The sequence below is a fragment of the Triturus cristatus genome, chromosome 10 (assembly GCF_964204655.1).
Source record: "Triturus cristatus chromosome 10, aTriCri1.1, whole genome shotgun sequence".
Lineage (NCBI taxonomy): Eukaryota > Metazoa > Chordata > Amphibia > Caudata > Salamandridae > Triturus > Triturus cristatus.
Genome location: NC_140593.1, coordinates 493,613,032 through 493,640,435, shown reverse-complemented (window position 1 = coordinate 493,640,435; position 27,404 = coordinate 493,613,032). Strand labels below are relative to the sequence as shown.

General features: G+C 49.2%; 1 protein-coding gene across 18 annotated transcripts in view; it reads right to left on the bottom strand.

Moving 5' to 3' along the window:
* The window catches only part of DIP2C (DIP2 acetate--CoA ligase C (putative)), a 1,028,010-nt gene that overhangs the window by 84,800 nt on the left and 915,806 nt on the right, over positions 1-27,404 (bottom strand). For all 18 annotated transcript variants that reach the window (XM_085631929.1, XM_085631931.1, XM_085631933.1 and 15 more), the window contains 3 exons: positions 25,329-25,440; positions 3,890-3,999; positions 1,869-1,999 (listed from right to left, as the gene is read on the bottom strand). In XM_085631929.1, coding sequence (XP_085488055.1) covers positions 1,869-1,999; positions 3,890-3,999; positions 25,329-25,440 — 353 coding nt within the window. The remainder of the gene's footprint in view (positions 1-1,868; positions 2,000-3,889; positions 4,000-25,328; positions 25,441-27,404) is intronic.

Below are 27,404 nucleotides of genomic sequence, written 5' to 3'. Positions count from 1 at the left end.
CCTGGATCCGAACCAGTCGGGCCGGGGCCGGAGCCGCCGGCTATGCCGTGGAGGGCCTCGCACACTGCAAGGGATCCGCTGACGTCCCAGGAGGGGAAGGAGGAGGAGAAGCCAGCGAGACCTGCAAAGCCGCCGCATATGTCTCCATCTGGGCTCTGGTCGCTCCCACGCCGGGAAACAGCGGATAAGGGGACGACACGCGGGGTCGCAACACACGCAGGGCCGCACCACCCGCGGAGAGCCCACGCCCCCAACAGGCTGGAACCCGACCCTCGGGGACAAACTGCGACACTTACCAAGAGGTGAGAGGCACACTTGCGACCTGGGAGAAGATCGAAGTCGGCGAGGGAAGAGATGACACCGCCGACCTGGACATACGAGCCGAAAGAAGTTTCATCCGGCACTCACGCCAGGACTTCGGCCTCATCTGCTGGCATGCCTCACAATCAGTGGAGTCGTGGTGTTCCCCCAAACACCACATACAGATGGGGTGAGGATCCGTCGCCAACATGAGGCGGCCCCAAGATGAACAAGTTTTAAAGCCCGAAGGCATTCGCACACTGTTCCCACACATGCAGCAAAAGCAGAAGGGAAAGACCTAAACAGCCCCACAGCACAAACCGGATCCGTGTTGCACGGGGAAAAGGAAAAAACTGACGTAGGCGCGCCGGGGTGGGACTTATGTGACCTCGCTGACGTCACGTATGCGGACGACGCCTGGGCGGAGTCGCGTGATGCCGTCCCACCCGGCGCGCAGGAATGCTGGCCAAAAAACTTTTCCGGATCCAGTCTCACGCCTGGGGATAATTCTACGTGAAGGAATCTGCGGCTAGTAGTCTCTATCGGATATGAAAGTTTAGGGGCAGGAATTTCATGCTAGTTAGGGTCTGGAAGGCCTAACAAACCTTGCCCATTTCTTTGAACACCCTGACACTGCACATCCTAAGTATCCTCGTTTTCCCAGTAATACCGAAACCACGTGCAAGCCAAAGGATTTATTGTTAAATAATTGCTACACTTAAGACCAGCTGGAAGGAAATGATGTGGATTTGACAATGCACCTGTGATAAAACATTATCTACTTTAACCTGAGTGCCCCATCTAGCCTGCTTCATCTCAAGTCATGAACGCTGGCTCTAGCAGTATTCTTCCACTAAAATATGTATGTCTCTTATAATGTTAAGACCCTTTAACACAAATCTAGATGTCTCCAATATAATCCCCTTCTCCCCTCCAAAGTATGCTTGATTTGATCTCCTGTTATTCAACCTGTAGTTAAACCATGCACCACATGGTTTGTCTATTTTTCAACTGTCTACAATCTACCTACAGATGTTATGTTGAGAAACTGGCACAATATTCCAGCAGCAAAATATTCAGTGGTATCAAAAACGTGTCATTCCCTCTCTGTGCACAAAATAAGTGTTATGTGATGACAAATATCAAGTGCCTCTTTATTTGTCTAACAAACCTCACCTGCCATCTTGTACTGCTGCTCAATGTTTGAGGGTAACATATTGCTAAAACACCTCTCAAAGAGCTTGGTACACTTTTGAAGCAGTGGATTGGATATGTTTTTCATTAAACTTCAATTTTGTGTAGTATTATATGGAAATGTCACTCCATTTACTAAAACATATAGGTTTAAATGGGAAATACTTCCTCTCTGTTCTGGTACTGCAAAGAGTGTACAATTTTGAGGAGATCCTCAGCTGGAACATCAGTTGCCATGGGATGAGTCAGAAATACAATAAGGGCACACCAATGTTAATGCTGAAAATAAGCTTAGAAACATCCCACCTTTTTTCCCCCAATGACCGGTTAATGACACACATGGCAAACTATTTATTTTACAGAATATAATTCACCTGCAGAGGCACCAGAGTACAAAACCAAGACCACAATATGGATCCAAACAGATTGCAACTTCTCTGGATGGGTAGAGCTCACACTGCAGCTTAATAGAACGACAAAAGGCACTAGTGGCTGCATGAGACATCTGAAATACAATGGGAGAGTAATTGAAAAAGCAGATAATTGATGCATCACTGCCCTGTGCATTATTAATCAATAGTTTAGTATTTTTCACTATGCTCAGGTATCTCTTCCCTATTAGGATTTGGTCATAGATCGATGGAGAATCACTGATGCCAGTGATGCGACATCTGCTACAAAAATCCTGTTTTTCATGTAGAACTATCATTGTGCTAGAAAAACACACCCAAAACATCAACAAGTACATGAATATTTAGTTTCATTGAATCTATAGAGTACTTTTGCCAAGAAGTGAACCAGAAAATGTGGGCAGTACAATCAAGTTTCAAGAGCAAAATTAAAGTGTCTTCATAGATGTAACAGGAGAGAAACAGAGGGAAAAAAGATACTTTTTATGCAGGAAACAGGAGATGTAGAGTTTAGGATGGGCTGACGGAAATTGCGAGGTAATTCCTGTTTTTACAGGATGGGCAGGGTATGACTGGACAGAGTTTAGAGATAGGGCATAGGTTAAAGTAAGCTCTACAGACAGAAACAAGTTACAATTAAAAGGCAGCAAAATCATGAATGCTCTTCAAAATGCTACATAGAAAGCAAACAAGAGTGAGTAATGAAAAAGGTAGCTAGTGAAGAGAGAACAGGGAGCAGGAAATACGACAGTCTGGGCAGTGACATATCCTTGGAGGCTACATATTTGGATCACTGCATAATAATGACAGGTTTTTGTTTGTTCTTTACATTCGGGGTGCTTTACATTCGGGGCGCATGATCCACCTTCCACAAAGAACACTGAAGATTGGCTGTTTAATGTTTTATCTCCAATTGTGTTTCTGCTTTGAGGCCACAGAACATTCAGCCAGTGAGTATGGCTAAAGTGAGTCATGAAGTATACTGGGATGGACCAATGATTGGCAACAACTGGAACAGAAACCATCTGTTTTCACTGCTAACCTGCTCTGTGGTTCTCTCAGAAGATCACTTACTATTTCTGTGGTACACCAGAATTTGACACCAGCTCCCTGCTATCTCTCACAGCATTGATTTGGGCCCTTCAGTCAATAAGGTGGGCAAGGGCACTAGTGTGTCAGGTATACATTTTTGTTTAGATTTAGGTTGGGAGTGGGTGGCAGGACAAAATGTATAGGATTCAACTGGGGGCCAAAACATGTAACTGTTGATGGTTGCAAAGTGTTTTACATCAGGATTCCAAGAAACATCACAGACAACTTGAGCTGGGCTCTCATTATTCATGCTGTCATGTTGAACCCACCCTATTGACAGTCACCCTCCTATATGCTATAGTTAATAAGACAATAATAAAAAGAGACCAAAGGTGACAAATATGTTGTCTTCTCTCTGACTATTGTGTACACATACTGCAATATGTGCCTAATGCACACACTGCAGTCATTCACTTACAGTATTTGAAGATGTTTTGAAGAGTGAGGACAACAAAAACATCAGGAGCCTGCCAAGATTGCTAGTCCTCTGCAATTCACCGTTTCATTGTCTTATGTGTGGCTGACTCTTTTGAGGGAACATTCCAGATTAAACATGGATTTGTGTGTTTCTGTGTCAGTTCAGTCATGATTGTATTTCAGTATTTATACAGCATTTACTATCCCTGTCTAGGAAACTGAAGTGCCTACATGGGAAGTAAGCTACAATTCTTAACTTCATTTCCTGAGCATAGTTGAGAAACAAAAGTAGGATTAACAGCAGCCCACTTCAGGGAGATCTTAATATAACAGCTGTATTTAAAACATAGAGTATATGTTTAAACTTGCACTTCACACCTTAGTAGCCCAGAATCTGCTACAGTACTTTTCCATGTTATAAGGCAACGCCCAGCTTTGTTCCCTAAAACTGCAAACACGTAGAACTATATTCTTACCTTTACCCCAGCTAACATTCCAGTTGTTGAAACACTGAAATCCAGATATGCCAATGTTTCTGGGTCAGATGGTTTGTAGATTTGGGCTGGTCTTTTCTTTGGCAAATCATCTATGAAAAAGAAAAAATGCTGTAGTCGGTGTTTGGAAGAATGTCTGTACAAGTTAGCTGTGACCAGAGGAGAGAGAATCCTTTATTAACCTCTCCATATATTCATAGTCTTAACTATATTGCAACCCAGAACCAACAAAACAACTCATGCACTCCACAGCAATAAAACCATGTGAGGCTTCTCAGTGGAGCCATATGTCACTTTCAGGGTTACTTGTATTCCCGTCTAGAGGAGACCTGGCCTGACAGTTCATACTGTCCCTCCAGGAATAAGACCTAGCATGAGTTGCATATGGTTGGTCTTTTGTGAGGGATATGGGTAAAAAACATAATGGGCAGAAATAAACATGGACTAGACCACGTTCTAACAGCTGAGAAGAACTCAAGCATGCCACTCATCACATTTTCGTTTTTCTTTATTGATAATGTTGGCTCATCTCTAGAGTAAGTAACATCCAATGACTATTAAATTAACTGATAAATATGAAAACTTAGATTGGCTGGAAAAACAAAATCACCTTTTATACAAAAGAACAAGTTACTTACCTTCTGTAACGATATATCTGTAAGAAACATAGGTTAGTTATAGATTCCTTACCTTAGAATAACCCCCAGGTATCAGACTGGATCCGGAAAGATTTTCGTCAGCAGTACCCCTGCGCATCGGAAATTGGTGTCGGTCGACTTTGCGTTCGTCGTCGTGGTCACCAGGATGACGTTGCAGTAGCTACGTAGACGCTGCCCTCGCGCGCTGACATCAGTTCTGTACACAACTTTCGAGGTCAGAAGCGCAGAGCAATGCAAGACACTGACCACTGGTGCACATAACTAGGGCCCTGAAAGGATGACCTTAACCCTAGAAGTCAGTTCGCAGAACGGGGAGGATGGGTGGGGCGATAAGGAATCTATAACTAACCTATGTTTCTTACAGATATATCGTTACCGAAGGTAAGTAGTTCATCTGAAAGAAACAATTAGTTATAGATTCCTTCCCTTAGAATAGATACCCCAGCAATACCAACCCCACTGGGGCATTACGAAGGGAACAGGAGGAAAAAGATGAGTAATGCCCTTAAGAAATCGATTTACAACAGGGGACTTGAAAAGAGAATGCTGATCAGGGAGCATGAGGAAGGCTGAAATGGCCGAGAGGTAGCCCTTAAGAGTGCCCAGAGCAGAGCCCTGCTGGGCCAAACAAAGGAGGAACTAGAGAATCTCAGAAAGAGGTACAGAAAGGGGATCCACAGCCTTTGCTGTGCACCATGCCACAAATGTATTCCATCTGCAGGCCTATACCGTCTTAGTGGAGGGACTCCTGGTTGCCAAGTTTACATCACAGATTTCCGGAGGCAGGTCAAACTACGTCATCTGCCACCGCTCAATCTCCATGCAAGGAGGTGGAGGCTGGACAGGTTCGGGTGGAGGACCGTGCCCTGCTGTTGCAACAGAAGATCCTCCTGAAGAGGCAGTCGGATCGGAGGATCGATGGCCATGTTGAGCAACTCGGGATAGCAGACTCTGTGTGCAATCCGGAGCCACAAGAATGACTTGGGCCCGGTCGCGCTTGATCTTCTTTAGCACTCTGGGCAGAAGTGGAATAGGCGGAAAGGCCTATAGAAGACCACAACTTCACTTGCGACGAAAAGCGTCGCCTAGCAAGTGCCGCCTTGGAAATTCCAAAGCGCAGAATTGCTGACATTGCGTGTTCTCTTCGGCGGCTAATAGATCTAACCAAGGATCTCCCCACTGCTGAAAGAGACCTTGCACCACCTCAGAGTGAAGAGGCCATTCATGCACCTGTGGCCAAGTTTGTCCACCCTGGCGTTCAGTGAACCTGCCAGGTGTTGAACCACCAGGGATATGCCCTGATGTTCCAGCCACGTCCAGAGGCGGAGGGCCTCTTGACATAGGGTCCACGACTCCACCCCGCCTTGTTTGTTGCTGTACCACATGGCGGTGGTGTTGTCCGTGAACACCTGCACCACTCTTCCCCGGAGAGAGCGAAGGAATGCTTTGAGTGCAAGACGGAAGCTCCAGAAGGTTGATGTGAAGCCCGGACTCCGTCGGAGACCAGAGGCCTCTGATTTCCGTCTCTCCCATGTGGCCGCCCCATCCCAGAAGGGATGCGTCTGTCACCACTGTGTGTTCCGGTTGGGGAATGGAGAGGGATCTGCCGTTGACCCAATCCTGGTTCATGAGCCACCCCTGCAATTGTTGTGCAGTGCCCTCCGAGATCTGGACTCAATCAGGTAGATTCCCCTGGGCCGACCCAATGGACCGGAAAAACTACCAGCCCATCTCTCTCCTCTCCTTCGCTGCCAAAGTCACCGAGAGACTCGTAAACGCCCAACTGACCGCCTTCATCGAAGAGAACTCCATCCTGGACGCCTCCCAGTCCAGATTCCGCAGGACCCACAGCACCGAGACCGCTCTCCTCGCCGCCACCGACGACATACGCATGCTGCTCGACCAGGGACACACCGCGGCTCTCATCCTTCTGGACCTCTCCGCAGCCTTCGACACAGTTTCACATTGCACACTCGCAGCCAGACTTCACGACGAGGGGATACAAGGAACCTCCCTCGAATGGATACAATCCTTCCTCTCTGGCCAAACCCTGAGGATCAGACTCCCTCCCTTCCTCGCCGAACCCCTGATACCAACTGCGGAGTTAACCAAGGATCATTGCTCAGTCCCACACTCTTCAACATCTACATGCCCCCCCTCGACGCCATCGTCAGACAGCATGGGCTCAGCATTGAATCCTACGCCGATGACACCCAGCTCATCCTCTCACTCACGAAGACACCAGACACTGTTTCCAGGAAGGAATGAAGAATATGGCAGCCTGGATGAAAGACAGCTGTTTGAATTAAACTCTGAGAAGACCGAGGTCCTCATCCTTGGACCCTGCACCTCCGCCTGGGACAACACCTGGTGGCCCACCACCCTCGGGAGCCCACCCACCCCCAGAGACCACACATGAAACCTCAACATCATCCTCGACTCCTCCGTCTCCATGAACCGCCAGATCTACGACGTCGCCTCCACCAGTTTCAACTGCCTACGCATCCTCCGCAAGATTTTCAAATGTAGCCCCCCCGAATGCACCCACGCACTCATAACTAGCAGACTGGACTACGGCAACGCCCATTACGCCGGTATCAACAGAACATTTCTACTCAAACTCCAAACCATCCAGAACGCCGCAGCCAGAATCATCCTCGGGACACCACGGCACGAACACATGACCCAACACCTACAAGATCTCCAATCAATCAATCAATCACAAGATTTGTAAAGCGCACTACTTACCCGCGAGGGTCTCAAGGCGCTGAGGGAGAGGAGGAGGGGTTGCCGTTGCTGGTCGAATAGCCAGGTTTTGAGTCTTCTCCTGAAGGTCAGCAGGTCTTGGGTCTGTCGTAGGTTGAGGGGAAGGGTGTTCCAGATCTGGGCGGCGCGATGGGAGAAGGATCTGCCTTCGGTGGTGGTGGTTCTCCGGATGCGCGGGACGGTGGCCAGGGAGAGGTCGGCGGAGCGGAGGTGACTGTTGGGAACGTAGAAGGAGAGTTGACTGTTGAGGTAGGCTGGACCGGCCTTGTGGAGTGCCTTGTTTGCGTGGATCAGGAGTTGGAAGGAGATTCTCTTGTCGACGGGGAGCAGGGCAGGTTTTTCAGGTGGGGGGTGATGTGGCTGTGCCGTGGAATGTAGAGGATCAGGCGTGCATAGGCGTTTGGGATTCTTTGCAGTCGTTTGATGAGCTTGGTCGGGGCTCCTGCGTAGAGGGCGTTTCCGAAGTCGAATCTGCTGCTGACGAGGGCCTGGGTGACAGTTCTTGTGTCTGTCGGGATCCACCTGTAGATCTTGCGGAGGGTGTTGAAGCAGGAGGAGGAGACTGCTTGGTCATGGTGAGCGTTGAGTCGAGGATGACTTCCAGGTTGCGTGTGTGGTTGGTAGGTGTCCCACCAGGAGTAGTCCCAGGCTGATGGGCTGGAGCAGAGGATGAAGATCTCCGTCTTGTCTGTGTTCAGCTTAAGTCATCTGCACTTCATCCAGTCGGCAACGGCTTTCATTCCTTCATGGAGGTTGGATTTGGCGGTGAGGGGGTCCTTGGTGAGCGAGAGGATCAGTTGAGTGTCGTCGGCATAGGAGATTATGTTGAGGTCGTGCTGTCGGACGATGCGTGCGATTGGAGCCATGTAGATGTTGCACAGTGTCGGGCTGGGGGAAGATCCCTGGGGTACACCGCAGATGATTTCGGAGGCTTCGGATCGGAATGGGGGGAGGCGGACGCTCTGGGTTGTGCCAGAGAGGAAGGAGATGGTCCAATTCAGGGCCTTGTCTCAGATCCCTGCGTCGTGGAGGCGTGTGCATAGTGTGTGGTGGCAGACAGTGTTGAAGGCGGCGGAGAGGTCCAGGAGGATGAGGGCCGCCGTCTCGCCGTTGTCCAGCAGGATCCTGATGTTGTCTGTGGCGGCGATGAGTGCGGTCTCGGTGCTGTGGTTGCTGCGAAATCCTGACTGGGAGGGGTCCAGGATGCTGCTATCTTCGAGGAGCAGGTGAGTTGTCTGTTGACGATCTTCTCGATGACCTTAGCTGGGAATGGAAGCAGGGAGATGGGCCGGAAGTTCTTGAGGTCGCTCGGGTCCGCCTTGGGTTTGAGTAGGGCGTTGATCTCGGTGTGTTTCCAGCTCTCTGGGAAGGTCGCGGTCTCGAAGGAGAGGTTGATGACGTTGCGCAGGTGGGGTGCGATGGAGCTGCCGCTTGGTTGAAGATGTGGTGTGGAAAAGGGTCTGATGGGGAGCCCGAGTGGATTGTGCCCATGGTCTTGATTGCGTCCTTGGTGTTCACGTTGACCCAGGCTTTCAGGGGGTCGTGGTCGATGGGTGCGGCGGGTCTGATGTGTCGGGCCTGTTGGGTTCGTCCGGGAGTTGAAGCTGTCTTGGATATCGGCGATCTTGTGGTGGAAGAAGGTGGCGAGGGAATCACTCAGGGCTTGCGTCGGCGGGATGTCGTTGGCTTTGGAGCTGGGGTTGGAGAGTTCCTTCACGATGCTGAAGAGCTCTTTGCCGTTGTGTGCGTTGTTGTCAAGGCGGTCTTTGAAGGAGGTCCCCTTGGCGGACCTGATGAGGTGATGGTGGTTGCGGATGGCGTTTTTGTGGGCTGTCCGGCGTCTTCTCGCTGTGCCATTTGTTCTACAGTTTCCGGCAGGTGCACTTGGATGCTAGGAGTTCTGGGGTGAACCAGCTGGCTCTCTTGCTGGTGTTTTTGTAGGTTATTTTTTTCAGCGGGCCAAGGTGATGGCGCAGTTGTCCATCCATCGTCTGAGATTGCAGGCGTCGTCGTCGGGGTTGGAGGGGTCAGTGGGTGGGCTGAGTGCGAGGTTTGTCTGGAGTTGGTCTACGGTGACTTTGCTCTAGCATCTACGGGGGATCTGTAGCGTGCGGCGGGTTTCCGGAAGGTGAAGTGGATGCAGTGGTGGTCGGTCCAAGTGAGTTCGAAGGTGTGGCTGAAGGAGGCGTGGGAGCTTGAGGAGAAGATGGCGTCGAGCGTGTGTCCGGCGATGTGGGTTGGCGTCGTGACGAGCTGTTTCAGTCCGAGGTTGGCGAGGTTGTCGATCAGGGTGGAGGAGTTGCTGTCGTTGTTGTTCTCCAAGTGAAAGTTCAGGTCTCCGAGGAGGATGGAGTCTGTGGAGGTCACGGCGTGCGTGCTGATGAAGTCAGCGATGGAGTCGCTGAACTGGGGTCGTGGTCCGGGGGGTCTGCAGATGAGGGTGCCTCTTATGGTGGTGTTGAGATCCGTGTGGATCTGGAAGTGCATGTGTTCGGCGGTGCTGAGAGTGTCGTCGGTGCTGGTCGAGACCCTGATGGTGTCTTTGTGGACGATGGCGATTCCGTTGGTGCGGTCTCTGCGGGTGATCTTGTAGCCGTCAGGGATGGCTATGTCGGGTGCGGAGGATTTGTTCATCCAGGTCTCTGTCAGGAAGGCGACGTCCGGTGATGAGGTGTCGAGTAGGTCCCAGAGCTCGACGGCGTGTTTGCGTGCGGAGCGGGTGTTTAGTAGGATGCACCGGAGATGGTTGAGGTCCTTCTTGGCGGGAGTCTCGGGGTCTCCGAGGCAGGTGAAGCTGCAGTTCCGGCAGGTGAAGGAACCATGGGTGCGTTTCGGGGTGGCTTTGAAGCAGGTGGAGGTCCGTCCTGGGTTGAAAGCGATCAGGGTGCTGGCGTCGTATCAGAGGCGGTCTTCGTGGCGGATGCGGGGGCCAGGGGTTCTGGCGCTGGGTGCCGTCCAGGCACGGACGGGCGCAGACGAGCTCGCCATATATGGGGAGGTGGGAGGGAGGAGCAGGTGGGAGGATGGAGCAGCTGGGAGGCAGGAGGCAGGGGCAGAGAATGGTCAGCGAGGGGGGCGGGGCCGCAGGGGACACAGCGGCGGGAAACGGGAGGGCGAAGGGGTACAGAAATCAGAAGGGTCACAGAGGGGCACATAACGAAAAACAGTGCACAGCAGTGGGGGCACAGAATGGAAGGGCAAAAGCAGTGGAAAAACAGTGGGGGTACAGAACAAAAACAGTGCACAGCAGTGGGGGCACAGAACGGCAGAGCAAAAAACAGTGGAAAACAGTGGGGGCACAGATCGAACTGGCTCCCCGTCGAGAAGAGGATCACCTTCAAACTCCTCACCTACGCCTACAAATCACTCAACATCGGATCCAAATACCTCAACGAAAGATTATCCTTCCACGCACTCAAGAGGAACCTCCGATCTGCCGACCTCGCCCTGGTAGAGGTCCCACGCATCCGCAGAAACAGAACAGGCGGGAGAGCCTTCTCCCACATCGCAGCAAAGACCTGGACTGAGCTCCATGTGAACATCAGATGCTCCCCGACCCTGCAAACATTCAGGAAGGACCTCAAGACCTGGCTCTTTAATTGATACATAACTGCCGCCCCCCTCCGCCGCCTCGAGACCCTCACGGGTGAGGAGCGCGCTATACAAAACCCTGATTGATTGATTGACGCTGTGCCCACTGGAACGTCAGGTCCCACTGCACAGCCTGCATATGCCACCTGGCATGATCAACCAGCAGGATGCAGGAGTCCATGAGACCCAGCAGCCTCAGGGTCATCCTGACCGAAACCTGGGATAGGCGCTGAAAAATCGGAATCATAGCCCGAATATCCCAGACTCAGTGTTCGGAAGGATAAACCCGAAACTGCGTCATGTCCAGAACCGCTCCGATGAAGAGGAGCTTCTGAGAGGGGGTCAGGTGTGACTTCAGCACGTTGATGGAGAACCCCAGCGAATGCAGGAGGTCGGCCACAGTCTGGAGGTGGGAGACGACAGCCTGGGGCGAGCCCGCCTTCAACAGCCAGTAGTCAAGATAGGGTAAGACTGGAACACCTGATCTGTGCAGATGAGCTGCGACCACCGCCTTTCGTGAACACACAAGGGGTGCTGGTAAGGCCAGAGGGGAGCACGGTACACTGAAAGTACTCGTGGCCACCGTGAACCGCAGGTAACGTCGGTGGGCTGGTAGGAAGGGGATGTCAAAGTAAGTGTCCTGCAAGTCCAATGCTACCATCCAGTCTCCAGGGTCGAGGGCAGACAAGACCTGAGCGAGCGTCAACATCTTAAAATTCTCCTTCCGGAGGAAGAGGTTGACGTTCCTGAGATACAAGATAGAACGCAGGCCTTTGTCCTACACGGGTACCAGAAGTATTGGGAATAGCAACTACGACCTACTTATGGGACAGAAACGTGCTCGATGGCACACTTGGCCAAGAGTGTTGAAACTTTCTGTTGGAGAAGGGCCAGGTGATCCTCCGACATGCGATGGTACTGAGGTGGTATGGAGGAAGGGGTAGTCTCGAAGAGGGAGTAGTCCCTTCAGACTATTTGCAAAACCCACTTTTCCGACGTGATGGTGCGCCAGTGGGGGAGGTGATAGCGGATCCTTCTGCCCACTGGCATTTGGTGGCCCTCAAAAGTCGGACTAGGAAGGTTTGGAGGCTGCTGCAGAGGGGGCTTGTGATGAAGTCCCCGAGAGCCCATCCCAGCACGTTGGAGACAACGCCGAGAACTCCAACATGGCCGCCGAGTCACCCGCAACCGGAAGTATCGGTGGCGGTCTAGTGGTTAGGTCTCCTGATGCCGGAACCACGGGCCGGGAAGAAGAAAAAGGCCGGCAGTCTCCCAAGGAGGCGCGCACCAGGAGGGATATCCAGAGTATGGAACAAGCGGAGACAACGACCGGCGCACAATCCGGAAGGGCGGACACCCCACAGGACGCGCTGGAAGGAGACAGCTAAAGGAGAAGAACCACGAACACAGAGGAAGACCTCCCCTTAAACGCGATCAAGACCGGCCCTTCAGGAGAGGATAAGGAGGCGGGTTCTCCCCATACCACGGCCCCGGAGGGTCGTGGACACAGGCAAGTGGCCTTTACACACCCATTTTCCTTTAGAAAGTGATGGGCGGGACGGAGGGCCATAACAAGCAGAGCACAGTGATCATCCCTCACCCTAGGCACTGCACAGCTAGGGACACTGGTGGTGGTGCAAACGACCCAGGACCACGGATCAACCACAGAGACAACCAGACTTCGAAGGAAGAGGACTTTAGTTTCTTTAGTTCCTATACAGTGTTGTTTTGGTTGACAATAACTTTATTGGGCCTCTGACAAATGACAAATAAAACAAAATAGGACGCCCCCGCAAACAGGTCTTACGTCACTACTTTGTCCGGGAGAGAAGGAGCGGGGACCCTCCCAGCAGGGTAACCATATCACAGTGGTGTCAAAAGTGGGATCTAGGTCCTGAAACAATGGCCCAACCCGTAACTATGGAGGCCATCATTACACAGCTGGCTGAGGGTTAACGCCATTTACAATTAGTTATGGAACAGTAGACCAAACAGGCAAGAAAGGACCGGGAGGACTTTCAGGCGGCTCTTAAGGACCAGGCTATCCTCTTGTCCAATAATCAACAGGTTCAGGATACTGCTATCCTGAGGCTTACGGATGCTATTGCTAGCTCCAGGATACACCCTAACGTTCCATGGTCAGTTTTACAGAAATTCCAGAGTGGGGACGATCCGGATTACTTTTTTGTTAATTTCGAGCGTGTTGCAACCACTGCTTCCTGGCCTCCGGAGAGATGGGGTCAGTATATAGCCCCCCTGCTCTCTGGTGAATTACAAGCAGCCTATCAGGCTGCCAATCCGGATGGAACGACTAGCTACCTTGACGTCAAAAAAGCCATATTAGAACGACTAGGTTGCGATCAAGAATATTATCGTAACCGATTCAGGAAGGAGAAGTGGAGCGTATGGGATAACCCCCGAGCTCTATACTTCCGTATCAGGGATCTTGGGAATCGCTAGCTACAACCCTCAGTAGCAACCCCAGACGAGATAACAGAAAATATATATCTGGAGCAATATCTCGATGCTCTTCCCTACAATACTAGGGCATGGATCAAAAAGCATCCCAACCTAACCGTAACTTTAGCAGTAGACCTAGCCTGCGCGTACCACCGCCCCCCTGACTTCAAAAATCCAACTCATCGACCCTCTGTTTCTTCCCCGAAACCCCTGAATAGGAACCCCACCCACCAGATAGAACCCAAGGGACCCCTGTTCCCGAAAACCCAGTTAAAACCACCCTCCAGTACAACACCGATGCAGGGACCTCATTGCTTCCACTGTGCAGAGTGGGGGCATATAGCCCGGCACTTTCCGACACGTAACCCCGCCCCCGAACCTATGGAGGTGGGATATACACGTGGGCGGGTATTAGTTACAGGCCGTAGTCCCCTCCCGTATAGGATGAAGATCCACATAAATGGAAAAGCAATAACAGCCTTCCTTGACACCGGTTGTCATTACACAGTCGTCTCTAAGGAGCTTATCCCTGAAGCACAGATAAGGACAGGGGAGTTCGTTCAGGTCACTTGCGTTCATGGGGAGAAACTACTATATCCCTTGGCAGAAGTATTCCTGGAAATCAATGGGGAAGCCCTATTGAGGAAGGTAGGAGTGGTCCCCGACTTACCCCTGTTGGGAACTGATCTGCCTCGGTTCCATGAATATCTACATTCACTGAGTTCCCCTACCACCTTCATGGAATGGCTAGAGAGAGCCCTCTTTTCCAAAAATGACATACAGGCCCCAACTACCAATAAAAGAGTACAAACTCGTAGTGAGAAAAGGAGGTAGAGGGCGTTCTACAGTTCATCCAAAAATGTCCTGCCTATACCTATCCTTTCCTCCCCAGAGACTCCTCAAGACTTCCATCAGGCCCAGAGGGATGACGCCACCTTGCAGCATGCCTGGGGACAAGCCCAAGACGAGCAAACCCGGAAAGGTAGGTCCCTACTTTTTTGTCAGAAAGGGTCTTCTATACAGGGGTATACAAGAGAAGAACCATGGGAAAGAACAGTTGTTGGTCCCAAAAACATTCCGTGAACAGGTGTTGTCTCTAGCTCATAGCGAAACCGGGGGGAGGCCATTATGGGAAGGAGAACACTCAAATATTTACTAGAGAAGTTCTATTTGCCAGGGGTGTACCAAGAGGTAGCTAGGTTCTGTGCCACCTGTGTAAGGTGCCAGTTAATTAACAATCCCGTCCTACCCCGGGCTCCGCTCCAACCCTTTCCGATCATTGACATCCCCTTTAGGAGGGTCGGGATGGACTTGGTAGGCCCGTTGGTTCCTTCTACCAGGGGCCACCGGTACATACTTGCCTTTGTGGACTATGCCACCCGCTATCCGGAGGCGTTTCCCCTGATATCTACCACCATAAAGGCAGTAGCCCAGGCAATGATCACCTTATTCTCACGCGTCGGGTTCCCACACGAACTGCTAACAGATCAAGGAACACCTTTCGTATCCCGGTTGATGAAACAAGTGAGTGAGGTATTGAAAATTAAACAAATCAGGACGGCGGTAAATCACCCGCAAACGGATGGTCTCGTGGAAAGGTATAACCAGACCATCAAAACGATGTTGAGGAAGAGCAATGATCGAGCCGGGAGGGACTGAGACCGACAATTACCGCTGGTCCTTTTTGCTATCCGCACCCATGAACAGAAGTCTACGGGGCTCTCACTATTTGAGTTGTTGTTTGGAAGAAGACCCCGTACACTCCTGGATATGGCTGTGGAACAATGGACCGAAGAGTAGGATGACGCGAAGCCCCTGTTACAGTATAGCGCGTCCCTTAGGGACACTTTGTCCTCCTTATTGGAAGAAGTACAAACAAACATGGAAAGATCCCAAAGCCAACAGAAACGATGGTATAACGAACACCAAATTGAGGGAATTTGTAGCCGGGGACCAGGTTCTGGTACTCCTACCCACTACCGAGAAGTTGTTAGCCACCTGGCAGGGCCCCTTTCCTGTTCTGCGTAAGGTCACCCCAGTAACTTACCAAGTAGCCATCCCACACAGAAACAAAACAAGCCAGATCTACCATGTCAAACTACTAAAAGCCTGGGAATGACTGGTCCCAGCCTCCCCTTCTACGAACGCTAGTGTATACCATGTGACTAAGAATAAACCTTTAGATGTAACCCCAATGCCCCAGAAAACCTCCGACCCACCTCAGCCTAACTGGGGGTCCCAAACCACAGAAAAACAAAAACACCAATTGAGAACCCTCTGTTCGTCCTATCCGTCTGTTCTGTACGGTATTCCGGGAAGGACGTCCTTAGTCGAACATGACATCATTACCCCCTCACAACCGATCAAACAACGACCCTACCGTATCCCTGCGGCCCGAAGAGAGGCTGTAGAACAAGAGATAAAAGCGATGCTAGAGGCACATATAATTGAACCCTCACATAGCGCCTGGTCATCCCTGATTGTTTTGGTCCCTAAACCCGATGAAAGCATATGCTTCTGTATCGACTTCCGAAAGCTTAACGCAGTGTCGAAGTTCGATGCCTTTCCCATGCCACGGGTAGACGAACTCATTGAAAAATTAGGAGACGCCAAAATAATGTTCACCATAGAGCTCACAAAGGGGTATTGGCAAATACCACTGAGACCTACTGCTAAAGACAAGACCGCTTTCTCCACACCATTCGGCTTATTTCACTTTAAAGTGCTTCCCTTTGGTCTCCATGGGGCCCCTTCCACTTTCCATAGGCTCATGGACACCGTACTCTCTTCCCATCAAACCTACGCCATGGCCTATCTGGATGACATTGTGGTCCATAGTCCAGACTGGGATACCCACCTAGTACATCTTGAAAATATCCTACAAGCATTACAAACCGCAGGTCTCGCGCTCAACCCCAAAAAGACAACCTTTGGGGCCGATCATATAGAATACCTGGGGTATGACATCAGGGCAGGACAGATAAGACCCCAAATTAGCAAGATAGAAGCCATCACACAAGTACCTCGACCCACTTCTCGGAAGGAAGTACGATCCTTTCTTGGCCTTGTCGGGTACTACCGACGATTCATCCAAGGCTTCTCTGAATTAGCGAGTCCCCTCACAGATATCCTTACCAAAACCCAATCAAATTGCAAATTTCAATGGACCGAGAGACACGAACAGAGCTTCCTCTTACTGAAAGAATCCCTCTTTTGCTATCCTGTACTGGCCTGGCCAAACTTTAATTCCACCTTTGTTTTACAAATGGATGCCTCCGGTAGGGGTCTGGGGGCTGTCCTTTCCCAACCCGATGCACTGGGGAACCTCCACCCTGTCCTATTTCTTAGCCGTAAACTATTCCCCAGGGAGGTGGGTTACGCTACCATCGAAAAAGAATGCTTGGCCATAAAGTGGGTGATGGAGTCCCTTCAGTACTACCTTCTAGGCCGTCATTTCATTCTGCTTACTGACCATGCTCCCCTTTCCTGGCTCTCCCTTCATAAAGATACTAACCCCAAGGTTCTTCGCTGGTTTCTCGCCCTACAGCCCTTCTCCTTCGACACCCTCCACGTGCCGGGGAAACTACAGGGAAATGTGGACTTTCTCTTGAGGTGCCCCATGTCCGAATGGCCAATACGTCCATTCCTAGGGGGAAGGCAGTGTGATGAAGTCCCCGAGAGCCCATCCCGGTGCGTTAGAGACAACGCCGAGAACTGCAACATGGCCACCGAGTCACCCGAAACCGGAAGTATCGGTGGCGGTCTAGTGGTTAGGTCTCTTGATGCTGGAACCACGGGCCGGGAATAAGAAAAAGGCCGGCAGTCTCCCGAGGAGGCGCGCACCAGGAGGGATATCTAGAGTACAGAATGAGCGGAGACAACGACCGACGCAAAATCCGGAAGGGCGGACACCCCACGGATGCGCTGGAAGGATACAGCTAGACGGGAAGAACCACAAGCACAGAGGAAGACCTCCCCTTAAACGCGATCGAGACCGGCCCTCCAGAAGAGGATAAGGAGGTGGGTTCTCCCCATACCACGGCCCCGGAGGGTCGTGGACACAGGCAAGTGGCCTTTACACACCCATTTTCCTTTAGAAAGTGGTGGGCGGGACGGAGGGCCACAACAAGCGGAGCACAGTGAACATCCCTCACCCTAGGCACTGCACAGCTAGGGACACTCGTGGTGGTGCGCACATCCCTAACCCCCTCTGCACTGTGCAAACAAACAAGTGTCTAAAGTCCCTTTTCTTTGCCTTCTTTCTCCCGTTTTGCCTCATCCCGGTCTTCTCTCGGAGTCATTCAGCCACGACCAAACAACCCAGGACCACAGATCAACCACAGAGACGATCAGACTTCGAAGGAAGAGGACGTTAGTTTCTTTAGTTCCTATACAGTGTTGTTTTGGTTGACAATAAAATTGGGCCTCTGACAAATGACAAATAAAACAAAATAAGACGCCCCCACAAACAGGTCTAACGTCACTACTTTGTCCGGGAGAGAAGGGGCGGTGACCCTCCGAGCAGGGTAACCATATCACAGGGCTGTGGTGGACTGGCCCACCCGCTGGCGGTTCCCACGTCCCCGGCCACACTGGGGCTGAACAGCTTGCACAGGCCTGTGGCTCTGGGCAGGACATATGGGGCATCCATTCTGTAGCCACGAAAGCGGCGAAAGGCAGACTGCGCAGGGCGGGTGGTGGAGAGGCCCAAGGACCTGGCCGTAGCCCGAGTCTCATTAAAGCGCTCTAGCGCGTTGTCTGCCTTGTCGCTGAAAAGGCAACGGCCATCAAAGGGCATGTCCATAAGGGTGGATTGGACATCCCCGGAAAAACCAGTCCAACGCAAGCAGGCGTAGCGTCGAAGGGCTACTGACGTGGAAATCGTCCTGCCAAGTGTGTCAGCAGTATCCATCCCACAGCGGATGGTAAACTTCGCTGTGTCTCCCCCCTCGGCAACTGCACAGGAGAGCACGGCCCGGGCTTCCTCCGGGCACTGAGGCAGCACCTGCGCCACTGTATCCCACACAGAGTGGGTGTAACGGCCCAACAGACGTGCAGTGTTTACCGACCGCAGTCCCAAGCTGGCGGAGGAAAACATTTACTTCCCAAGGTGGTCCAGCTTTTTGGATTTCCTTTCCAGTGGTGCGGTAGGGAAGGCGCCTTTAGAAGCGGAGGCTTGAACCACCAAGCTCTCAGGGGTGGGGTGTTGGGAGAGGAAAGTGGGGTCGCCCGGGGTTGGGTGGTGGCGTCAGGCAATCATCCTGTCCACAGGAGCCCCAGTGTTGGGAATGGACCACGTGCCCAAAAGGATGTCCATAAGGGCCTCATTAAACGGCAGCAGGGGCTCCGAAGAGCTCGTTGCCGGTTGAAGGACCTCTGTCAGGAGGTTAGTCCTGACTGCCACCGTAGGTAGCTCGAGGTGGAGAGCCTCAGCCGCCCTACGCAACACCACTGCATATGACGCTCCCTCCTCCGTAGCCACGGTAGGAGGAGACAACATGCCAAGGTCAGGGGAGGTATCCAGACCTCTGGCATCCCCCAATTCCTCTCTCCAGTCCGGATCGTACTCCAACTGGTCTGTCAAAGGGTCACCAGACCCCTCCCAGTCATCCTCACCCTCCTCTGGTTGCCAATCTAGCTGAAAATGGCCAGGGTGGAACACAGGGACAAATGTATCCATCAGCGCCGGATCCAGCATCGGTCGACGTCGGTCCAGCTCCGTGTCCACATCGGGTGGAAGCCGGGTCGATGCAGGCTAATGGTCCAGCCGGCGCCAGCTGCGGACGTGGTGCCTATTGAATTGGCGCCGGAGATGGTGTAACGAGGTCAACCGGCACCGATCCGGATCCAAGGAGGTCCTGCGGTGCCGAAGCCGCCGGCGTTGAAGGCCTTTGGGCCCCCAACTGAGTCGGCGGGTCACAAAGGCTTGGCAGCTCACAAAGGCAGGCCGGCAGAGTCAGGCTGCCCAAAGATGGCGTGTAATCCTTCGTAAAATTGACGAAGCTGGGCAGGGGTCACTCCCGGACCCGGGAAGGGAGGGAAGGCTGGAGTCGACTCTGAAGGCTACGCACGCGGATCGGCGGGAGGGGCACCACCTGCACCTTTCGTTGCGTCGGCCGAGGTGAAGTTAAACAGCGACGATGCTTCTTTGACTTCTTCTTGTGCTTTGATTTACCTGACCCGTGTGCGAAGACTTAGAAGAGGAGTGATGATGACTCCGCGATCGGTCCCTCGACCTCCTACGTGACAGGGACCTTGAGCGACGTGGAGCCAACTGCCGGGCCTCGAGGAGCTTTCGAGACCGCTCCCACAAAGACTTCGGGCCATGGTTCGACAGTCAGAGCACAACTTAGGGTCATGGTCGCACTCCAGGCAGTAGAGGCACACGTGGTGCGAATCCTTGACCGACATCAGTCGGGTACAGGAACCGCATGCCTTGAAGTCAGGCATCCCTCGTGCACCAGGAGTCGGTAGAGACTCAAAAACGAAGTCGACAAAAGTCGCAAAAAACTCAGTCAAAAAGTGACTGGTGGCCCTTCTCCGGATCTGCGGTTGCTGGTGTGGAAAAAGATAGAACTGACCTCAGCATGTGAGGGCGGTGTCTATATAGCTACCACGTCGTCATCCCGGTGACCACGACGATGAACGCGGAGTCGGCTGACGCCACTTACTGATGCGCAGGGGTACTGCTGATGAAAAACTTTCCGGATCCAGTCGGACGCCTGGGGGTAATTCTAAGGTAAGGAATCCATAACTAACTGTTTCTTTCAGATGCTGGGATCAGTACTTTCATTCAATTTTGCATTTTATCAAGTGAAAACTACTGATCTAAATGGATGGGGCGTGTGTAATAAGTATTAAGTCCGAAAACGCATTGGGAGGACAGGTGAGGTAACGGTACGTGGGCAGCTGTACACTTTTGAATTACTTCAATCATCAGACTAGATCCTAAAACTTTTACAGCAACTGTCCCCGTGTGGCGATAGGTGGAGCCATTGGACTCTGTGGAATCCTCTATCATGCCTGAAACCGCGCAGCAGTTTATAAACAGCACCTCTCCGTGCTGATGTCAGTTTAAAACAAAGCATTCCATACCCTCAGACGAGAGCGTCAGTGATAGATTCTGAACCATTACTGTGCAAAATCTAACTTGGCCATAGGATAGGGACCACAGAACACCTCAGGTGCAACTGGTCCTATGTGTTTTTAATCTTGGCAGAGATCTATGGTTTCTATAAATAAAAAAGTCAAAAGTCCTGTGGGGAGCTATAGACCGTTTTAATTCTCAGATCCATCTGATAATACACCCACTAATATCACTGACACAGGAGAACATAAAATGGACCGTGATCAGATCCTGACGAAACAGCCTCCTTTTAATGATCCGCTAGGCATTGCACCACCCCCCTAGCATGGGACACAATCCTATGATGAAGCATGCCACCTTGGTAGGTGAGGATTCTTGTCACTGTAGAAATTTCTCCCTTGATTTCCTGTGGGGCCGATCATACTATATAAATTTAGAATATCGAAATATTAAGTTCATCTATGGTATCTCTGGAACACCACGTTTCACAATTTATAGGTGGTGTTAAGAGTCCGTGGCAACCTCACAGTGCACAGCTTTTTATAGGCATCACCCCTCTGCGCTGATGTCAGTTTAAATCCAAGCATTCTGCACCCACAGGCACACAGCGTCAGTGGTAGATTGAGAACTGTGACAATTTAACTTGGGATCTTATTAACTCCTAGAACGCCACTCCAGAGAAATCTGAGGCCTAAGGATCAACTAAGAATCTGCACTTAGAATATCCCTCAGAAACAACCCTATCGAATGTAAACTGTTTGATGAATATTTCTAACCACAATTCCTCACCTCCCCTTTTGAGGGGCTACTGAAACAATAACTCCAAAAAGGAGAAATGTCTCGAGAGTGGGCATCACACCTGAAAGTCCTACGGGACTGAGAGGGCAAAATGGCCCTCCATGAGGACCTAAGATTTAACGCAGTAAAGTCTAGTGATGGTGAAGACAGACACGCATGTGGCCACCTGGAAGGTGGCCAGAAAAAAAACTCCCCTGGCCAAGGCTGTAATGGCAGCCTCAGCTCTAGTAGAATGAGTTACAAATCTCTAAAGAGGCTTCTTTTTGGCCAAGGCACCTTCACAAAGAACAATCCATCTGGATAAAGTCAGTTTCTAGACTGCCCTTTCCTTCTTAGAACCAAAGAAGCTCACAAAAGGTTGCTCATTTACTCAGTATTCCTTAGTCCCATCAATGTAAAAGCTAAGGGCACTTCTGTGGTCCAAGTGGTGGAGTCTAACCTACTCCTTAAAGGGATGTGGCAGACAGAAGAAAGTGAGGAGTATGATGGACTGCCACAAATTCCAATGACTCACCACTTTTGGAAGAAAACTGTCAGGATCCAGAGTACCACTTGTCTAGAAAGAAGGCCTTATATATTGTGGTAGCACTAACAGTGACTTTAATTCACTGAAATGGAGCAAAGAAGTAATTGCAATGAGAAAGTCAGTTTTATGGGTCAGTAATCTCAAAGAACATTTATACATAGGCTTGAAAAGCGTGCACAAATCTAGATCGTAAGAACAATGTTAAGGTCCTACTGCGACCTAACAAAGAGCACTGGGGTGATCATGTATGGAAACCAATTAAAAACACACATCACAACTGGTGACTTAAATAAAAAGGGTTGATCCAGCAAACATAGAAAGGCTAACAAAGCTGCCAAATTTTTGATGGTGCCCAAAGTAAGGCCTTACTAGGCCAAAGTCATGACAAAGAGGAGGACACCAGAAAGTTTAGCTGAAATCGATCGACCTGCCAGTTCTCACACCAGGCCACAAACTTTGCTCAAAGTCCAGAATAAATTTGACTTCATTGACGGATGGCAAGCAACTTCCTTGGGCAGGCCTAATCAGTTGAGATGATTCCGCTCAATCTCCATGCATGTAGCTCATTGAGGTTCAGGTGCAGAACTTGCCATGTTGTTGGATAGTAGGTCCTTCTGAAGAGGTAGGAGGAGTATGATACGGATGCCCAGACACTAACAGAACCTCTGTGCCCAGTCTAGGGCTATCAGAAAGAGAAGTCCCGGTCCCTTCGACCTTCTTCAGAAACCAAGGAAGCAGCGGTAGAGGCAGGAATGCATTAAGGAGACTGGTGTCCCACAGTAGGCAAAATTAATTTCCCTGGAGTTCAACAAACTTGCTGAGCGTTCATGGAGGTGGTGAAAAAACTACACCCAATGCATAATGTACTGAGTGACTACCACCTGAACCACATCTAGACACAGATGTGACTTGTGGCTTGATGGTGCCTGCTGAGCTCATTAGGTCTGGCGTTCAAGGACCCTATTAGATAGCCGATATTAAGTAAATCAACCAAAGCACCAGCCAGCACCATAGCCTCAGGGAGTCTCAGCAGAGCGCACATGACCGCTACCGCCCCATTTATTGCAGTACCACATGCCACTGTCCAGAACACCATCTATTAAAGGAAACTTCTGCGCTAAACCAATAGTTAGATTTGGCTCACTGAGAACGTTAGAGAAGAAAGGAGCGAGATAGTCATCTGCAGGTGGTCCTCATTGTAATGAAGTTGCTTTCAATTGACATTTGTTGAAATATGATAATGATGTAGATTTATAGAGAGCAGCGATTATCCAGGTAAGGGAGTCATGGTGCTAAATTAGACAAGAACACTTACTGAAACAGCCACCTTTTAAGACCTTTAGGAAACCTGCAAAGGTTCCCTTCAGAAAAACACAGGCAAAGGAGAGGAATCCCACAATTTGGGGTCTAGATAGAAAACTGCTATGACAGCTATGTGAGCATGGTTGATGTGAGGAATGTCAAGCATGAAAATATGTGTGAAGATGGGCCATGACCACTCACCAACACCCTAGAGTGCTGAGGTGAGACTAAAGGGTAGGAATGAGTACTGAAAGTGGGTCTTGCCTATCACTCAGTGGAGGAAAAAAACCTATGTGACTGGAGTACAGGCACATGAAAGTATTCACCATTCAGGAATTTGTTCCTTCAAGTAAAGCTGTTTAAGAAACAAATATCCAAAATTGAGCATCAAGAAATAGTGGGAGAAGCACCAGCTGCCTCTCTCCATATTGGGAACTGTTTTTATTTCCCCTTTGTCGAGCAATGACTGAATCTTTTTGCAAAGATGTAGCTGTGTGTTGTCGAGGTCTGAGTAAAAAAGTTCATCTGGTGGTAAGCTGTGCCCTAGGAGTAGCTCTTGAACTTCCAATACTGTTGAAGGAACTTACACGCCAGAGAGAGCAACCCAAAGGATCAGTCTGTGGCATGGCTATCTTTAAATCTCTTTCAAGCTGAACCCGAGGCTTCCTACAGGTACTGCATTGTTTGAAGTCTTCAAGGGAGACAGGCCTAGCACATTGGCACCGAAAAACATTTTGGAAGTCGGTAAAGAACCAACCTGATTCAACAGCAGAGTTTGAGATCAACAAAGAGAAACACAATAAAAAAAGGAACTGATGACAGCAAATGGGTGGTATGAGGTAGAGGAAATGAGTGGACGGTCAACTCTGGAGGTGGGTGCAAGGTCACCGCAGAGTTAAAAGGCAACACTCACAGGCATGCAGGAGTATTTGCTGAAAGCTTTTCTGAATTCAGTCCTGCACCATGGAGAAATCAAAAGGCAAGGACTCTGTAGATAGAAGTATCCACCAGAAAAACATCTTGTGGCACGTGCAACTAGGATAGAATCCTGACATCTTTTGGAGAGACATTCGACCTAGTCACCATAGAACCAGTGAGGATTTTGTAGATGCAACACCAAGAGAGAGCACACTGTACCACCTTGATGAGGTGTGGCAAAACAGGACCTGTCATTAGCGCACCAGTTGGCACCTAATATACTCAGATGTCATCATATCTGGGGGTAGAATCAGAACTGGAGCTGCAAGTCATCACGTTAGGGAGGAATTGATAGGGGAAAGTTTTTCCAGGTCAGTAAGAAACCTATGAGAATATATAAAGTGAAGAATGTGCAGGATATGTATGCATCAGAAAATATTGTTTATGTCACACCTCATATGGATTGTTCAGTCTGGATGCCTCGTCTATTGGAAGCTACAGATAGACTAGAGATAGCCACAATCTGTAGAAGGGCTATGGAAAGCCTATTTCATTATCACTGAAAAGAATGACGGCTGGAGGGTGTGTGAAATACACAGTTTACAAAGGAAATAAACACAAAATACCACGAAAGAATCTTCAGTTGAAGAGCATACAAAATCAAAGGTCAACCAAGCGATTTGTTAGTGAGAGGGAAGAGGCTCACTGGCTTTTTCAAAACAAAGCACAGTTTACATTTTAACTATGCTCATGAAATATCTAGGAATTTCTTTTTTTTTTTACTTTGTCATTTTTATTAACAACATACATAAATGCGCAATGTGTAAAATAAATATCTAGGAACTTAACATTACACGATTGTGTCAGTTTTGCTTGCACAAAACTAGTTTGAGCAGAAAATGGTATCTCAATCGTCTTTCTTACATGAAATATGCCTTCAAGTGAAAGTCTCACGCGAGATACTGGCATACCACAGTTTTATCAAATGGATAATTTTCATGAAAACCCACCACCAATCCCGACACTGCTAATTGAAACACCTTTTTTCAGGCAGTGGGCAGCAAATCAATGGAAAACCGTGATAAAGAAGCAGTTGAATAAAAGTATGTAATACATTCAAAAGATTAACACAAATACTGAAAGGCAATACTACTAAGAAAACAAAACTAATATATTTGAGAAGGGTTCATGAGGCAGAGTGTTAAGGTGCTCGGTAGACTTTGACATCCTAAAACTGCATTATTTATTATTAAATCATCTGATGTCTCCAGGGTACTCCTGCTGAAGCAAAGTCCATCTCTCAAAGAGCCTCACCTGTGTCTAGTATAGGAGGCCACGTTCTTACATCGACCGCAGCTGCAGCTTCCCTTGACCGTAACAATTTGCAAATTAACTGGGTCGTCATTAAACAGGCAGAACGGCTCACCTGGGAATATTAAAAGACAATAATTAGCAAAAATCTGACAACACGATCATGTAATGAATTAGAAAAGCCTGTATGATCATGCCCTCTGAAATACTGCAGATTTGTTTGCCACGTTATCACAGTAAAACTGTCTAGTCTTAATTAAGCAGCAGAAAGAGGCTAATCCAACATCAAAGCACAGAAGACAAGCAATGAAAGAGTTTAAAAGCAAAATTTATCACTAAAAGCAATAAGGCATGTGTACATTTTATAAGGTACTGTAAGGGCTACTCGTATAACAACCAAAAATAAATTAATCACAACAATGCTATAAATATTCTGGAGTACAGCAGTTCGTACAACGCAGCTCAAATATCATAGAATTAATACACTGAACACCCTTGTAAAACAATTTAATGGCACATCTGGGAGATATCACTGCCAACCGCTTCTTGTTATAATGAATGTTCCATGTTTAAATGTGGGTTTGTGCATTTTTTTTAGTTTAACTGTTTACATTGTTTTCTAAACCACTGACCAGCTCTTTCAGGGTTTTAGAGGGATGCACATAAAAAATAACATTAACTTTATGGTGCCTTTTATACAAGCACTTGAAAGAAGAGAGGAAAACATGCAAAAATTCCAACTGTTTACTGTGAAAAATTGGAAGTGTTGATAAGGAGTAGGAGAAAGGCATGCTGAAAAGAAAATAAATGTATAGTGTATCAAACTAATTATTACAATTTCGCGGGACTCTTGCAGGATCGTAAATAGTAAAAGGGAGTAGATGAGTTCTCAATACACTATTAATAGGAATGCATATTGTGGTCCCTGTTTTTGAAAAGAAGTGTGTAACAGATAAGGACTGTGATGAGTAAAAGGTAATTATTTTGATAAAATGTTACAATCTCACAAGACTCTCGCGGGACAGTGAAAAGTAGGAAGGAGTAGGAGATGTTTGAATACACTCTGGTATGCTCACTTGTTACTCTAGGAAGGAGTCTTACTGGAGATGATGTTAATCAAAGTCTACTATTTATGCTCATTGGGTTGGGAAGAGTTGTGAGTGGAGTTAAGGCTCATCCACACACCGGTCATCTGAGAAAGAGGTCTGAAAGGAGAGGCTAGTCGCTCTCAAGTCAATAAGAAACATACCTATCATCTCAGAGAGCTCTGAAAGGAAAGGGAAGTCCCTCCACACTCACTATTACGCACACCCGTCTTCTGAGAGAGGGGTCTAAAAGGAGAGTTTACTCCAGCCACAAACACGTCAACTGAAGTTTGAAAGGAAAGGTAATTCCCATGACCCGCCCTACTATGTACACCCGTTAAGCAAGAGAGGGATCTCAACTGAGAGGCCAGTCGCTGCACACGCCCTACTATGCATAGGTGTTATTTGAGAGAGAGGTATGAAAGCGGAGAGCAGTCACTGCTCATACTCCAGTATGCACACCTATTATCCAACAGAGGGTTTTTAGTATAGAGGCTAGTGCTTCCCATACACCTCTATTTCCCTACAATTTTGTTGCGATCCTGTGGGAGTCTCGCGAGAGTAGAGTGCAAGCTTAAGCTTGCCTTATGAGGCTCATGTGATCCCGCTAGCCTCTCGCGAGACCTGCATGGAAAATGACTGGGCCTGCTACAAATTGTTTAACGATACCACAAGAGTCTCACAAGATTGTTGGGTGAGAAGTAGAAAAAAAGAGTCAAGAATCACCCAATAGTTAATATTCTTATTACATGGTTGGAGAAATTCTGTGAAGTGATTGGGTGTAGAATCAGAGTTAGCTGAGATTGTCTTTGGTGCTTTATAGGAGAAGGAAGTCTCTGAGTTGTGCTCAGGAGATGTGACTTAATTTGGAACTGAACAAGATTGATGTCTTCAGCTACATTTAAGAAAGAGTTCTAAATTCAAGTATTTTATAGTATACTTTATGAAATTTGTTGAGAAGTGTCAGGAAGTGCACTAATGTTGGCAAACTTAT